General features: G+C 45.4%; 2 protein-coding genes across 5 annotated transcripts in view; both read left to right on the top strand.

Moving 5' to 3' along the window:
- Positions 1–1,680: 1,680 nt before the first annotated feature.
- Positions 1,681–14,692, top strand: GPR161 (G protein-coupled receptor 161). Of its 2 annotated transcripts, XM_067301496.1 has the most exons (7): positions 1,681–1,756; positions 3,557–3,590; positions 3,933–4,344; positions 4,888–5,612; positions 7,084–7,188; positions 9,904–10,023; positions 11,988–14,692. In XM_067301496.1, exons 3-7 carry the CDS (start codon positions 3,977–3,979, stop codon positions 12,233–12,235), a joined length of 1,566 nt encoding a protein of 521 aa, XP_067157597.1. In that variant the 5' UTR covers positions 1,681–1,756; positions 3,557–3,590; positions 3,933–3,976; the 3' UTR covers positions 12,236–14,692. The 2 variants fall into 2 exon arrangements, with proteins under 2 accessions (XP_067157597.1, XP_067157589.1); XM_067301488.1 differs by lacking the exons at positions 1,681–1,756; positions 3,557–3,590 and having other exon boundaries at positions 3,902–4,344.
- Positions 14,693–16,371: 1,679 nt separating this feature from the next.
- The window catches only part of TTF2 (transcription termination factor 2), a 21,265-nt gene continuing 20,852 nt past the window's right edge, over positions 16,372–16,784 (top strand). For 2 of the 3 annotated variants that reach the window (XM_067301482.1, XM_067301475.1), the window contains exons 1-2: positions 16,372–16,435; positions 16,589–16,700. In XM_067301482.1, the coding sequence (XP_067157583.1) occupies positions 16,408–16,435; positions 16,589–16,700 (140 nt within the window). In that variant the 5' untranslated portion in view covers positions 16,372–16,407. The remainder of the gene's footprint in view (positions 16,436–16,588; positions 16,701–16,784) is intronic. The other variant, XM_067301484.1, reaches the window with a different exon arrangement.

The following is a 16,784-nucleotide window of genomic DNA, read 5'->3' as shown; positions in this document are numbered from 1 at the left end:
CTCACCGGTGGCGAGTTGCTAAGGCCAGTCAGCGAGCAGAAAGACCAGTTCTTGTTCTGATGTTCCCTTTGTGCTGTCCCTGCTATGGGAGCTAAGAGCGGAGCTCGTGGGGCAATATGTGTTCCTGCTAATGCAGGATTTATGTGGTGTTTCTGCTAACAGGTGTGTAAGAGCAGTCGCTGGGAGCTCTAAGTCATGAAGGTTCCTTACTAGGACTGATATGTTCAGAGGATCAAGAAGTGTCACTAGTTGTCTTCTGCTGCTACATACAAACACCTTTTTTTCTTTTTAATGTATTACATGTGTACATACATTTACAGTCTCCTGCATTTGTTTGATCTCTTCTTGAATGCTGTCCAAAGATGACTTTGAATGTCAAACAAAATGTGATAGTATTGTAAACCTGAAATCCTATATGAAAGGATTGATACAACTGATTAAAAACTTTTCAGTATGGATGGCTGGATGCTCATTTTGGTTTTCTGTGTCATCAAAAGGACAAACCAACTCCCCAGGAAATTTCTGTAGCATATAAGCATGAATGACAGGCGGTCCTGCTTGTTCCTTTGGAAGACTGCAGTGTCAGGCCAAGCCAAGAGAATGGCCATGGGAATGTGACACACATGTCACAAAGAACTACATCTATCCAAGAACTATCATCTATCCTAAATTACAGAGCAACACAAAATTCTAAGTTACACAACAAAGCTGCAGTCAGAGCAGTTGTCCTCTGCACTAAGGGCCTTGCCAGGATATGGAGAAGCTCAGAATTAGGAATGCACAAAAAAAGGTATTTAATTACCCTTGGCCCTTTATGCTGCAGTTTATGTCTTGCTTCTTGAAAAAAATATATCTGCCTTCCTCCCTCCCCAATTTACACCTGCATTTCTTTTAAAAGCATTTCATAGTCTGGGAAGTCTAGGAATTAGGATCTGTCCCTCTTTGTGCCTTACTTTGTGTACTTACTTGTTCTATATGCTTGGGCAAGTCATTTCACCTCCTAATCTGTGTAAAATTGATTCCTTCCTACTGAACCTCCGAGGTTTCAAATGAATGAAGGCTGTGAAGGGATCTAACATATCACAGACCAATAACAGTGCCTCAGTACCAACCTGTGGGGTAGATGATATTGTCCCCATTTGGCAGGGTAATTGAGTTATTTTCCCAAGGCGGCACAGTAGATAGCCCTACTAGTAGATAGTAGATAGATAGTCTTTTAGCCCTGCTAAAAGACCCCTCTCTCCCCAAATGGAGATACAGCTGAATGAGAGCAAGCGGTGCTGGAGGGACCCTGATCTCGCATCACAAGCTGAGGTCAGCCAGACGCAGCCCTCTTCGGAGAGGCAGTTTGTATCGCCGACCCCTCACGATGGGTGTTCAAACGCCCCGCGTTGCCCTCCGGGACCAGCGCAGTACCGCCTGCGCCGCGCAGCCCTCCGTGCCGCCCCGGCGGCGGGGCAGTCGAGCGGGATGGGGCGGAGGGGTGCGGGGAGAGGCGGCGGAGGAGGAAGCGCTAGCGAAGGTGACGAGGAAGCCCGGGCAGAGGGGACGGCGGGCGAGGAAACGGAGAGAGGCGGAGCGGGAGCGGAGGGGAGGGGAGGGGGCCGCCGCGGCGCGGGCGGCGGGGAGGAGGCAGGGGCATGGGCATCGCGGGGAGGGTCGGGCCGCGGCTCGGGGCCTCTCTCCCGGCGGCGGGGGGCCCGGGGCGCTGTAATCCCAAACGTCCCGCCCTGGCGGCGGCGGGCGCGGCGCGGCGGTGAGTGCGTGTGGGCAGCGCGCGCCCGGGCCAACGGCCGTTGCGGCGGCCGTTACGCGGGAGGGAGCGGCCGTTACGGGGCGGGGGAGGGGGGAAGGGAGCGGCCGTTACGGCGGCAGCGGGGCGGGGACCCCGCTCTCCGCCGAGGGGCAGGGCGGGCTCGGCGCGGCGATACGAGGAGGGCTGAGGGATGCCCGGCCCGGTGGAGGCTGCCCCCCTTCCCCGCGCGTTGTTGGCGGTGGAGGGGGCAAAACGGAGGCTCTTCCCGGGGCCTCTCGGCAGCGGGGGAGGGGGCCCTGCCCGGGGCCGGGGCTGCTTCCCGCCACCTGCCTCCCGGCCCTGCGGCATCCCGCCGCGGGCCCCACGGCGAAGGCCCTCGCCTCGAAGGTGCTCCGCGAAGATGTTGCTTCTCCCTCCGCTCGCTTAACCCTTGCGGGTTGCGCTTAACAAAGTAACGCTCCGCTAGCCGCGGCTCTCCCCCCCACCCCATTTTCTCGCCAACTGGTGCTGCAACCGCACGTGGTTTTAATCAGGGAAGCAGCACTGGCTTTCTCTCAAGGGCTTTGCTCGTGCGTGTGTGTCAGCGTGCCTGCTCCCTGCTGCTTCGTCTCCCTGAGAGGAGTTCAGCCGGTGACTGGCCGTCCAGCCCTGCAGCCAGTGTGTGGTTGGCACTGCTAGCAGTGCTGGCCCTGGGCAAAGAGGCCGCCACCCCCCTGGTTGTCCCACCAGGCAGTTGCCCCTGTCTGAGGTGGGGCCCACAGAGCCAGGCCCTTTGGCCCTTCTGCTTAACAGCCAGCTGTTCCCTGCTGCCTGCTGGGCAGGTTTGCTGGGCACTTTTTCCTCCTTTTGGGTAAAGCAGGGCTGGATGCAGCTCTGAGGGGAAGGGTAGGAGCATGTTACCTGGGTGTCACTAGTATAGGTAGAGGCTATGGCTGGTCTTGGATAGCCTCTTTTCTAAAATCTATGTGTTTTAAAAGGTGTTGGAAAGACTCACAAAGGTGGTGCAGGCATATTTAAAGAGAAACTTTAAGAGAAACACTATTGCAAACAGTTGACAATTTCACTAGAGAAGAGTTAAGCTAGATTTTACAAAGCATGGCTCAATAATGTCTTCAGTTAGGCCCTTAGGAAGGCATAGATAAAAATTGAAAAAATACGGCTCTCCAGCCTGACAATGTTGCCTAAGGCCATAACAGCCTCACAGAGGGAAGAGGTTCTTGAGTACTCCTGGCCATTTGGGAACAATGGATGGGCATAGTCTCAGCGAGATACCTTTAGTGGGTCGCTGATTTCCAAAAAATGTTAAGATCAACTTCCTATTACTTGGTGGACTCCTTTTTTGGTTATTCAGTTTTCATACATGCATTTTTGGTGTTTTTTTCAGTGTGCTGGCCTGCAGATGGGTGAAGGATTGAATGAAGCAGTTAGGAATGCCTGTGGTAGACAGCAGGCAGAAGACTGCTGCAGACCTGAGGAAAATACTGAGGTCTCGCAAAACTGAGGTTATGACTTAGGGGGATGGATGTTGGGCAGTGATCACTGTGGTAGCTAAGGTGATCGTGTACGTGGAGAAGTGACATTAGGAGAGTATGTTGCAGTGCTCCCTGATTCTTTGAATGTTACCTAGCAACTGTTAAGAGTCAGCAGGGTATGACTAGCCAGGCATCCACAGACCACCAGAAAATGCTACATGGGCAGAATACAATGTTAGGATAAGCAGGCAGGAAAAAAAAAAGTGATTTTTTTTTTTAATTGAGAGAAACAAAGACTAATAGTTGCATCATTATTGTTTCTTCACAGCCTAGATGAAGGGACTGAGTGAGATGTACAGCTGGTAAGTATGGCTGATCAGTACTTAGAAACAAGTAAGATCCCTAGAAAAATATTAAATAAAATGTTTTAATTTTCTTCCTTATTTCTTCCTCCCCCCATCCCTTTCCATCTACCTCTTTCTGTCTTTCAGACGGTTTCTCCCCTCTTCAGGATTTAACTCTGTCATTAACCTCTTTGGTGTGCCCATGGGCAATTTCCTGCCCCTTTGTTTTCCCATCTAAAATGGTTTCCTGTATCCTACAGGTAAAGTTTAATTAATATGAGTAAAGGAGCCCTTGATCTTTGGAGAGGGTGTAAGGAAATCTTGCCTGAATGTCTCTGAGTGTTGTTTTTCTGCTTATAGCTGCTCAGCATGTCTTGGCTGCTCCAGCTCTGCACACTCTGACCATGAGCAGCAATTCCTCCCTCATCAATGTGAAGGGCCTGAGGAACCTCACCACACAGGAAAACGGGGCTGTCAGAGTCACCGAGTCTATTGCTATAATTGTCATTGCCATTTTCATCTGTTTGGGCAACCTGGTGATTGTTGTTACCCTCTACCGGAAGTCTTACCTTCTCACATTGAGCAACAAGTTTGTGTTCAGCTTGACCCTCTCCAACTTTCTTCTCTCTGTACTGGTACTACCTTTCGTTGTCACCAGCTCCATCAGGAGGGAATGGATCTTTGGAGTTGTTTGGTGCAACTTCTCAGCGCTGCTCTACATGCTGATCAGCTCAGCCAGCATGCTCACTCTTGGGCTCATAGCAATAGACCGGTAAGCATCTCTCTTATAATGAGTGAAAACAAATTGCCTAGTCGTTTCACAGAAGGACTTGTTGGCTGTTCACAGGGTCGAGAAGCACTGCAGTGGATCACCATACATTACATTATAACGACTTACCATTGATTTCATTCACCCCCTATGAGATTTTGACACAGAACAGAAGAAAGTGTTGTCATCAATAATGCAAAATGCTGTCATGCATCTAGAGTTTTTTTAAAGCTGTTGATGGTATAATAACATATTACTTGAGAAACAATAAGTAAACAAAATTCCAAATATATCCAAAGCATGCACTCACACAGAGAGACAGAGTTAATAGCTGCATGTGTGCCTTCAGGTGACTTTCAGAGTCTTGCCGGCAAAGATGTGATTCTTAAATAAAACTATTCATAACAAGGCCTCTGAGCCCACTTTGAGGTCTGGAGAAAAGAGCGTGTTCTACAAAGATGACTAGATACCAATATCATTAAAATATGTTCCTTTTTTACTGTACATTTTTTGTGCTCCTATTGACTCTTCCTTTTTGTCCACCAGGTACTATGCTGTCTTGTACCCGATGGTTTACCCAATGAAGATTACAGGCAACAGAGCAGTGGTAGCTCTTGTGTACGTGTGGCTACATTCCCTTATTGGCTGTCTTCCTCCTCTCTTTGGCTGGTCATCTTTGGAATTTGACCAGTTCAAATGGATGTGTGTGGCGGCCTGGCATAAAGAGGCTGGCTACACTGCCTTTTGGCAGATCTGGTGTGCGTTGCTGCCTTTCTTGGTCATGATGATCTGCTATGGATTCATATTCCGTGTGGCAAGGATTAAAGCTCGCAAAATCCACTGTGGTAGCGTGGTTATTGTGGAGGAAGAATCTCAGAGGAATGGGAGGAAGAACTCCAGCACCTCCACATCATCTTCAGGCAGCCGAAGGAACGCTTTCCAAGGAGTTGTCTACTCTGCCAACCAGTGCAAAGCTTTCATAACCATCTTGGTTGTCATCGGTGCTTTTGTGATTACGTGGGGGCCTTACATGGTAGTAATTACATCAGAGGCACTTTGGGGAAAAAATAGTATTTCCCCTGCCTGGGAGACATTAGCTACATGGTTGTCCTTTTCCAGTGCCATTTGCCATCCACTGATTTATGGACTGTGGAACAAAACGGTGCGCAAGGAACTACTAGGAATGTGCTTTGGGGATCGGTACTACCGCGAGTCCTTTGTTCAGCGGCACAGGACATCAAGGCTATTTAGCATTTCCAATAGGATCACAGGTAAGATATGTAGTTACGAAAGACACTCTTCCTTAGTACTAGTAAGAACAGTGCTTAGTGTCTGTGTGTACTTGGCATGTCTCGGGGCTCTGTAAGCAAGTGGGGTGTTTCTGGAGGTTTCAGGGGTCTTTTGTTCAAATTATTATAGACACCAGGAAGGAGGCTGATTTTTGTGGGAGTTTCTCCTACTCTAGTAAAATTTTCCCAAAAAGACATGGTGATGAGGTTAATTGAAAAAAAAAAAAAGAAAGAAAAAAACTTTTTTTCTCTCTCAAGATCTTCTTCATATGTACTTGTTACTACTTTATGTAATCCAAATTTGAGCACTACCAATAATATATCCTGTGGCACTCATGCTCTGATTCCTGGCTTTATGCTACAGCTCTCTGAGCTTCACTGAAGTTACACTGGTCTTAAATTTCTATAAACTCCATTTTTAGTCTTAATGGTTGTGAAGAAAATACCATAACTGGAGAAGAAACAACCTATTAGACACCTTCCTGAGTTGCAGGCCAAGAGCTCCAATGAAATCCTGATTTCTGATCATTTTCCTGATCCTGTTCAGAATGCTCTGAAACTCTCCAAAACTAGGACATCTTCATGGTGTTCCTCGGGACATTGCATGCAGAGGCAGGAACTGAAGTTATTTAATTGGGAAAGAAGATCTGAAATATAAAAGGGAGGGAAGAGCAGCAAGGCATCCATTGTCTTTTCTGAAACCTGGAATCACTGGGAGAGACTCCATGTAAGTGAAAGAATTCTGCAGCTGCAGCCACACCGCAAGCTGCTAACACTCCTCCCTTTGGCAAATCTGTATCCGGGAGATGTTGTGGATGAATTCATTGGGAACTGAGGTGAGAGGGAAAAGACAGAAAGTTCCTTTCTCTTTCCAAGTGACGAGCAACTGACAGCTTCAAATTTATCAGCTGTATCAGGTGGAGGCTGAGAGAAAAAAAAACAGTCCTTAAGCAGATCCAAAGACAGCACATTTGCAGGAATCCTAGAATCTCCTCCCTTCCTGTTTTGGGGATGTGAAAGAAGGCAGGCATCTTGGTGCCCCAACCTCACTAGTGACTTTCCTGCTACACTAATGGTCTGTCACAGCCACACGTGGCTACCAGTTCATTCTCTGGCTAGAAGGTATCTGGAGAAAGTCCCCATCTCTCTGAGTATGTCTGCTCTATGTTCAGCCTGGCTTGCTGATAAATACAGGCAATTGCAAAAAGAGTGGGAGGGAGATGGCATAGATAGAAAGGAGACTTGCCATATAGAAGAACTCTAAGGATGCTTGAAAGCTGCTGATTGGGTTTCTAAGATGGGAAGTCCAAATGCTGTACACTGGAATCAGTGGGGTAAGTTTTACGGACAGAAGGGTAAATAAGCCAATACAGTGGGTATTACTGGAAGAGGATTTTACTGTTGTAGACCCCCTAAACATCCAGTATGTGATGAGAATTAAACTGTTTTGCAGATTTGGGACTATCTCCCCATCTCACTGCCCTCATGGCAGGTGGACGGCCATTAGGAAACAGCAGCAGCACAGGAGACACAGGTTTCAGCTGCTCGCAAGATTCAGGTAACTAAAAGTCTCTTGCTCTCTTTTCTTGGGCAGAAGATTGCACTTGCAATTTGGGAAATCTCTGGGATGGTCTGTATTCACACAAAGATGGTTCTTGGTGGAGGAATAACATGAAGCATCCAGTTGTCACAAAGAACTGCTGCAGTTGCTGTTTTTCTCTCCTGCTCTGAACGTGTCTACCTGCAAAATTCTGCTTACTCTAGGGATTAATGACCTTCCTTTGGTAATGCTTCCTGGGAACACGATACACTGCTCCTGCCCTTCTCCTTTAGTTTCTGTCATTCTTCAGGGACCTTCCTTGTATCCCCAAGGAACAGAGCAACAAAGTGCTGGGGAGAATGTGCTTCTCTTTTCCTAGTTTGTAAAAGGCATTGTCTTATTCATCCTGGAGTCGAAACAAAACCACTTAAGATAGTTTCAGGTTATGATGGCTACTTAAAATCTCCCAATTCAAGATGGTTTGGAAAAGAACACAGGGTTCTACCAGTCATTTTCTATCCAGAACTGTAGCAGGATTTTCTGGGAGTTATTTCAGCTACCATTCTAGGGACATTTTCTAAAATCCTTAATTGTAATTAGATTATTTGAAAGACCATTTCTCTTCTATAGACACTGAAGAGTGATCTTCTAACATTTGCTTGGTGTTAGAGGTCTCTTCCTTACTTCTGTAAAGGAAGACTAGGGAGCTGGGATTTATTTTTGTAGCTGCTTTAAACTAGTTTTATGACAGCTATGGATATTCTGTAGCTGTATGTGACAGAGGAGAATAGCATCCTGTGAAACCTGCATCACTTCAGAGCATGCTGTGTTAGCATCTTTTGAGGAATGATACTGAACAGTTTAAACAAATGACCAAACCAGATACATACAGAATACTGTTAGAAGTGCCAGCGTTTGTTATGGAGGGGATGCAGTCCATACCCTGGGAATGGATGCATAGTGATCCTCTGTGAAATACAGTTTTGCTTTACACCCTTGCTGTGTGGAGTTGAAGAGGAGAAGCCTTAGTCCCTCTCTAATGCTGTCTGCTGCAGTATGTGGAACTATGACCTGCAATGCAGTTGTCTGTATCTACCCTGGTAAAAAGCTGGTCTTTTCACATTGTAAAAAAGCAGATAAAGTAGTAGGAAAGGAAAAATCCAAGTGGTGCCAGCTGTATACCAGATACTGAGGTAGAAGATCTGAGTCCTAATTGATAGAAATGCTGCCTTACGATCAATTATTCCAAAGACAAAGATCTACCCTGTAAGTATGAGAGGCTAGTCTCTTCACTCAGTGCGTGTTTGAAAAATCATGCTAAAATTCTGCCTCGAAGAAAGTATCTCTTTCTTCCTAATGCTACCTTTCCATTGCACACTACATTTGTGATGAGGAGCAGTTTGATTCTGTACCCTTGGACATCAGTAAGGGCTTCCTTTTTGTTTGCAGTAGACAAAGCCTCAAACCCCAATTGATCCCCAGAACAGCACAGAAAGTAATTAGCTCATTTTGTACTGTGTGTTAGGAGAGCAGTTCCTTCTGTCTCTTGTGTGTTGGAAAAGGCATATGAAAGGATACACCAAAAAAAAAAACCTTAAAAAGTTTATCACTTTGCTATATAACAATGAATTGTCAGCAAAATGCAGACATGGATCAATATGTTGTCTAAAGGCACATCCCCTCCCCAGCAATGTCTTTCTCTCGCATTCTGTAAAATTGGCCCTGGAAACCCTATGAAAGAATAAATTTGGGACTCAAAAGCATTCAAGTGGGTGAAGAGTGGCAAAAAGCCACCATCTGGAGGAGCTATGAAACCTGCGAAGGCTCTTTGTCCTTGGCCAGTTGTCACACCACAGGAGTAAATAGACTGAAAGTAAAGTGTCACAGACCAAGCGCACACAAGTTACGCCTTGCAGCAGCAGTTTCCCTGAAGAGTACTTGCTTGGCATTGTCCTAGTGTCTCCCTGAAACATATGTTCTGCTTCTACAGCAGGGGGACCAGCACCACAAGGGTGGACTAGGCTGCAGTCTTGCCCTTTGTGTGAAAGCAAGGCAAAGATGTCAAGATGAATTTTGTTGTGCACCATATTTTAGATTAGAAAAGTGCAAAGCAAAGTGCAGGGAGGTTAAGAAGAAAATGTTTCATGAAAAAGTGACTCAGCGGAGGAAAATCATTCCCAGCCAACAGGGGATTTTCCCCCATTAAAATACACTTTAAGAAAGTCCAGGTAAGTTGTTAGAGACAAAATAAATTGAACAGAAAACTCCCCAGTTCAAATTTCCATCCAGTGCTAATTACAAGTGTGACATTTGGCAGCTTTGGTTGTCTGCCTCTAACACGGGCACTGTTGGCCCCTGTCTTGATCAGGACATGGAGGAAGTTGCCCTCAACTTCACCCTTTATTTACTGCAGGTAAGGTTTCGCCTTTGCCTGATGTCCTATAGATGTTATAAGCTCTGCAGCTGATTTCAGAGCTGCTTGAGGTTTTAGATAGCTAATGAAAATACTTCCAAATCCTTTCAATTAAAACTCTGACCTCATTCTTTTTATGTGCAGTGTTTAATTCAAATTGAAATCTACCCTCAAAAGCTGGTTTAGACATCTTTTGAAAGGATTGCTATAAACTGAAAAGTTTTTGCCACCACTTAAATTTTGGCTCCTTTCTTCAGGTGGCCTTGTTATTGTGTCCCAGTATTACCCTGTTTTGCTTGAGAACTCTTGCTTTGTTTCAGGAACAGATGCAATGCTTCTAGAAGATTATAGCTCAGATGGCCCTCATCCCCCGCACTGCATCTGTCCTCCTCGAAGGAGGAGTTCAGTGACATTTGAAGATGAAGTGGAACAAATTAAAGGTGGGTTTGTATGGGTTTGTGTCGGTTTGTAGAGGGTAAGTATGGAAATACTCAGAACCAACTATGCTGCCCTCTCAGGAAACCTCCCAGGACCTTCATAATTGTGTTAGAATGTATCCAGTGTCTCTCTGCTCACCCAGAGAGACCTGATCCTTCATGCAGGAACAGCAGAAGTAAGAGCAGGTCAGTCTTCCGGTTCTCAAGTAGTACCAGATAATGACAAGAACCAGAAGCTGGGATTCACTGCATACACACCATTTATGCTGCACAGCAGTGTCTTCTCTGCAACTCCACTCATCCAGCTGCTATCAGTCTATCTTGTTTACATTTCTCAAGGAATATATTTTCCTGCCTTCGTACTTTGATTCCATTATCCCGGTGTTTCCTTTGCTGCCCCCTTTCAACTTTGTCATTCACAGAGTTAAAATCCTTCCATTTACAGATTTAAATGTTCTGAATACATTTTCATTGTTTCATTTACTTTTTGCATATTTCGCAGTAGGTGAAAGTAGATGAGCCACATGCATTTTATTTTTCAGTCAGCTCACTTGTTGATTCTGTAATAGCAAAGTGCTGCTGTGATTGTAAAATATGGTAAAGTAAGCTGATAATTATGGTAATATGGACTAGAAGACTTGATCATGAATAGATGAATTAATAAATGATTGCAGACAGCACAAAAATGAGGATAATGCCTGTAAGAATCAAATAATAACAAAAACTGACTGATTTTTATTATTCTGAAATACTGTTGCTATTGAGAGACACTTTCTGTGGAATTTTCTCTTGTAAGTGTCTTTGCAAAATTCACTCTTGCCCTCCTCCCAGCATGAGCTGACTATTTTCTTGGACCAGTATATTGCCATAAGTTTCCCATCATCTTCCTAAGGGATTAGATAGGGGCAGGTATCTAATTTTTTGTGGGATTCAAAGGAGGAGGGAGATCTTAGTGCAATAGTTCCCTGCATGTTTAGCAAAGTCTTCTTGGTATGTCTTGGAGTTGTCAGGAGTGTCTCAGGTTTTAAATGATTTCAGCAGCCTCATTGGAGTGTTATATTCAGGATGAATACCAGTGTTACCCAACATGCTGGTGTGTAAAGAAGTATATAGATGTTATAAAAGCACCAACATCAACCCTGGATACTAGGTGTATCCAAGGTAATAAAAGGCTGGGAACAAGTATTCTACTGTCTGCAACAGCAGTCTTCAACCTCTCCTGTTATTCAGAACTCAACAGCGTCTCCAGTGGAAGTACGGAAGCCAGCAGAGCAAATTTAAGCCTAAGAACAGTAGGCTTTGCTGATTTTCTTCACTACTTGGAAGAAGCACTTGGAATTTGGGGACTGCTAATCCATAAACACAAAGTTTGGTGTTTGCTGGGCTTAAAGCATGTTATAAAATAGCTCTTACACTGCACGTCAGTAAGTGTGAGACCTTAGTTTAAGTGCACTGAGAATGCCTGTAAGGTTGTAAGTGCTGTGCACAGCAAAGGAAGTAAGAACTGAGAGTTTTGTTCCAATCTCCTGTATGACTTCTTGCCTGATTTCAGGCAATTTCCACTGTCCCTATTCATATGTAGTCTGTGTAGTAAGGAGAAAGATGGCCTTTGACTTTAGTTGGCTTCAAATTCAGACCAGTAAACTACTGTGTGCATAGATTCAGATCCAGAAAATCATTCAACGTTTGTTTAATTCCAAGTTAAACATATATGTATAAGCACTTTGCTTCTTTAGATTTTTTTTTTTTTTCTTGAATTGGGGATAATCTTTCTCTACGTGACTTAGGGTCGCTTCATGTTCATAGAATGGTTTGGGAACCCTGGCTATTCTTGGTAAAGGTGCTGTGTAGAGTGTTATTTTGCAGCAGACATGATCATATCTTTACAAGAGGACCAGTATTAGTCTTGAAGAATTCACAGTCATGCTATTTGACTGTTAATGTTCTACTGTTTTTTTTTCTTCCAGAAGCTGCGAAGAATTCTGTTCTTCATGTAAAAGCGGAAGTCCATAAATCTCTGGACAGTTATGCATCCAGTTTAGCAAAAGCTATTGAAGCAGATGTGAAAATCAGCTTATTTGGGGAGGAGGCTTTACCAGGAGCTCTGTTCCCTGTGCGGACTCTGCCAGGAAGCAGTATGAACACACGGCGTAGTACCAGACCCCATGCTAGCCAAAGACTTCAGCTGCAAAGCATCGATGAAGGGAATATTTGACAGGAGCAGTAGAATTAAAAAAAACAAGAAGAAACCACTAAGCATGACCTAATACAGCTGTTACTGTTTTAACAGAAATGGGATACCTTGTTGGGATGTTTTCAGTGTTTTGTGAAGAACACTTGAAAGCCAGCTGAATTGTGGTATATACTTACATCAGCATTTTACAGCAGTATTTGTTTACTGTTTAGTGTGCTATTGACTTTTTCTGTGCCATGTCTTAAATCTATCACACAATGCGTAAGAACACAGGATTTGGTTTCATGGACCACATCGTTGGCCCATCAGATCTTGTGTCCATTAGTGGCCAAAATTGATATAGGGATGAAAAAGGAAAGGTATGTACAATGTTTTATACAGTAGTGCAGAAATCCTTTTCTGACCGCCTGGATAATCAGTCTGTACACCAGACCTGGAGGTACGAGTGCTCTGATAGGAGCTTGTGCATTGAATGTTTCATACAATGTATTGTTGCAGATTCCCAAATGATGGAGCATGGATTTAACTAAGGCATAATATCTGAACTTTCATGCAGATTATGGTCCTATTTACCCATGCTAGCTGATGATATTTCCAGCTGTTCAACCATTAGAATGCTGAATATGAAACTGGATTGTACGTTGTTTCTGTTTTATGAGACACTAACTTCTCAGATGTAATGGAGGGAAGCAGACCAGTGCTATAAATATCACAGAGGTGGTGTGGAAGAATGGCATGCAAAATTCTTTGTTTCTCAGAAAACTTCAGTTCACTTTCTAGATTCTGCTTTTGCTAAAGGGCACTCTACAGTTGTGGAAAGTTTGACAGAATATAAATGAGGTATTACCACTTTAATATTAATGATATATTCAGGATTCATCTTTCCTATAGAGAGAAGCTCTGAGAGTTATTTGAATTCTTTTTTTATCGGAAGACACTGTAGTATTTAAGCAATAGTTACCTCAGTGCATATATTCCTTGGAGTTTAATTCATTAACCTCTGAAATAAGAACATTTAGCACTTATATTGCACTTTGCATGTTCTAAGCACTGTACAGACATGACCTTGTTAGGCCTTTGTGAGACAGTTTATCAGCCCTGCTTGCCAAGAAGGGGGACTCAGCAACAGTTAAAAAGCTGCTGGAAATTAAACCAGCTGTGAAGGTGGAAAGGTTTGTTATGAAAAGAGAAAATGAGCTGGATTATAAGAGAATGCCCATCTTGAGGAACCTTTCTGTGCCTTCCTGGGCTGGCCCCTTCCTTACTTTGTGGGGGTTATAGCCCTGCCTTATTGCCTATTTCAAAGAGAGAGACATAGATTAGTCGGATAATTTCTTGGGAGTGGATGGCAAATGGACTTAAGGACCAAGAGTCTGCATTTGTTTGCATACTTTGTGTCTCCTTCCCCCCGACTTTCCCCAGAAGCGGTTTGTATGAATTTTTGCTGCAGATACTTTGGAAATCGGGGCAGGATATTTCCATCTGGGCAAAAGCTGGGTGTACACTTGTTAAATTATGGCTGTGTGTGACTTGCTCAAAGCCACAGAAACAAACTGTTTCTGAGGCAGAGCCTCAGTCCAGTACTGTATTTAGACATCCTGTTTGTCTGTTTTCCCAATTCAGAAATGTATTGCAGCACAAGCTTTTGTCCATCTCTGGACAAAGCACTTTATGAACCAGCTTGAATCCCATTACGTTCCCAAGTGAGATTTAAGTGCATGCTTAAAATTCAGTACATGGTTTGCTGATTAAGAACAGACTGTTAAAGCAAGAACACTTAAGCACCAGTAAGATGCTTCTTTGTGTAATTCAGGAATTAAGACTTACAAAAGGAAGCCTAGTTTGGGCAGTATGGAGAGCTGATGCTCTAGAGAGCAGCATATGGATTCCAGCTCCTCTTCATGCCTGTAATTTTCCTTTCTAGCCTATTAAACAAATAAATTGGCACCTTTGGGCAGACATTCAAAAACAAAGTCCCAGTACTTGCTAGGAAATGCCGTGGACTGAGGTCATTATTGCTATCATGAACGTTACAGTCACAGTTGTTTACTGTAGTCAGCACTCCTGAAGGTATGCGCTCGCCTCACATGGCTCGAAATGTTTTATCTGCTTCCCTTTTATTTCATATTCCTGCTTCAAAAAGAGCTGAGCAAAGCTGTCACTGAGCATGAAGGTACTGAAAGGGCACACATGAGACTGAATGGATACTCGTGGAAAGAAGTAGGTGCTAGGCCAAAATGGTGTAGTACTTAGGAGGGAAAAATACCAAGGCACATGTAAAAGCACAAAATTGTTAGTACTATGTAAAAAGCACATAATTCACAAAGGTACTGAGCCAAATTCAGCCTTCAGGCGGGTCGGTAGAGTTGCATCAGTTTACATCATGACTGACTGGCTCTCAGTGTTAATTTCACTAATCCATTACTTAGTGTAAATGTTGCTAATAGTATTTTTTATTAAACAACAAATTATAACTTCTCCATAATTCTGTTATTACCAGTGTCATTATCTCACTTGAATTGTCATTAAAGAAACCAGTAATTAAGAAGTGCACAGATTTTTAAAATTGTATTCCCCACCTTAAATGCAAAAGAAAAAATATTTCCAGCTTCTAATGGTCCAGAATGTTTGTTTATGTTACTGTTATTTCAACTTAAAATTACTTAAAACCTTTTTAATTTAAAAAGTAGAATGAACTTCATGGAAGTAAAGTCTAAAGCAAATGGATGAACATGGCAGCAGTGGCACCTGGAATTAGACTTCCAAAATACAAGGGCAAATCCTGGATGAAATACGGGCTTCACCCCTCTTGCTGGTTTTCAGTATGCAGCTGTACCTGCATAAATCACTCCAGGTTTGGGCTTCTGGAGATCATAGCTGGACCTATCAAATGCACCTCCTTATAGTCCACCAAATAATTGATGAGTTCAGTAAAAAACAGTTGATAAAACCTCCAGGCAGTGCATGGTACTATACGCCTGGCCAAATGCCAACAAGATTCAGAGCCTTAAGAAGTACAATACATGGTTGGTTGTAAATTAAAAGGTACAAAACCATAAACGTGTTTACCTGACAGTATTCTATAGTCCGTAATTAAAGATGGAGCTGAACTGTTAAGACAGTGGTGCTGGTTGTGCTACCACATTTTCACTTCAGAGTAGCTTAATTGGCTTCATCTACGAAAATGATCAGGGGACTGGAGCATCTCCCCTATGAGGAAAGACTGAGGGAGCTGGGCCTGTTTAGCCTGGAGAAGAGAAGGCTGAGAGGAGATCTTATCAACGTGTACAAGTATCTGAAGGGAAGGTGTCAAGAGGATGGGGCCAGACTCTTTTCAGTGGTGCCCAGCGACAGGACGCGAGGCAACGGGCACAAACTGAAACACAGACAGTTCCATCTTAACATGAGGAAAAACTTCTTCACTGTGAGGGTGACAGAGCACTGGAACAGGTTGCCCAGAGAGGTTGTGGAGTCTCCTTCTCTGGAGATATTCAAAACACTCCTGGATGCAATCCTGTGCAACGTGCTCTAGGTGACCCTGCTTGAGCAGGGGGGTTGGACTAGATGATCTCCAGAGGTCCCTTCCAACCTCAACTGTTCTGTGATTCTGTAACTGAAATTGTGCAAATTTACATCTGAGTTAATTAAATAGCATCAGAATCTGACAGGTCTTCAAAATCTGAATGAACATCTTCAGGAAATGAGATATTTCACCATGCTTTTGTTCTCCAAAGTAACAAAGGGGGCGGAATACATTGAATGCCCATTTTTCTCCTTTCTCAGACAAAAAAAAAAGGCCCGATTCTGCCTGCAACGACAGGGCTGCAGATCCGCAGAAATTTGCAGGCTGCGCGGGATGAGCCCAGAGCAGAACCTGACGGCCACGCCCACCGGGGGCGGCCGCGCGAGGCCCTCACGTGGCGTGCAGCCGCCAATGGCAGCGCGCCCTCCTCTTCCCGCCCTTTCCCTCGCCGTTTGAAAGCAGAACCTGCGCAGAGCGCCAGGGAGCGAAGCGGGGCGGAGAGAAGAAGCGAGAATTCAGAGCGCAGCGGCGATTGGCTCCGCCGCCCCGCGCGCCCCGCCCCGATTGGGCGGCCGGTCCGCAGGCGCTCCGCAGGCTTGGCTGATGTGAAGGATGGGCGGGGACGAGGGCAGGGCTGGGGCGGTTGGCGGTTGCCGGCTGCCGCGCGGTGATGGAGGCCGTGGCGTGCGCGGGGCACGGTGAGGGGCGGGGGCGCGCGCGGGGACGGTTGGGGGGGGCCCGGCCGCCGGGAGCCTGCGGCGCGACGCGACGCGACGCGACGCAACGCGGCGGCGGCGGCGCCCAGGCCCGCTGACCCGGCCCGCTCTCCTCTCCTCTCCCCTTCCCCGCAGGGTCCCTCTGCGTCCTGAAGACGGGCGTCCGCGATGGCCCCAACCAGGGGAAGAGCTTCTACGTGTGCGGAGCGCAGGGCGCGGCGGCCTGCGGCTTCGTCCTGCCGGCGCCGTAGGTCCCGGGGGCGGGGGGCCGTGCCCCGTGGGCGGGCGGGCGGCTGGGGGGCCTGCGACGAGGGGGGTGTGCAGCTGACCT

The sequence above is a fragment of the Apteryx mantelli genome, chromosome 1 (assembly GCF_036417845.1).
Source record: "Apteryx mantelli isolate bAptMan1 chromosome 1, bAptMan1.hap1, whole genome shotgun sequence".
Classification (NCBI taxonomy): Eukaryota; Metazoa; Chordata; class Aves; order Apterygiformes; family Apterygidae; genus Apteryx; species Apteryx mantelli.
The sequence above is the reverse complement of the archived record's forward strand: the minus strand, read 5'-3'. Positions and strand labels throughout refer to the sequence as shown.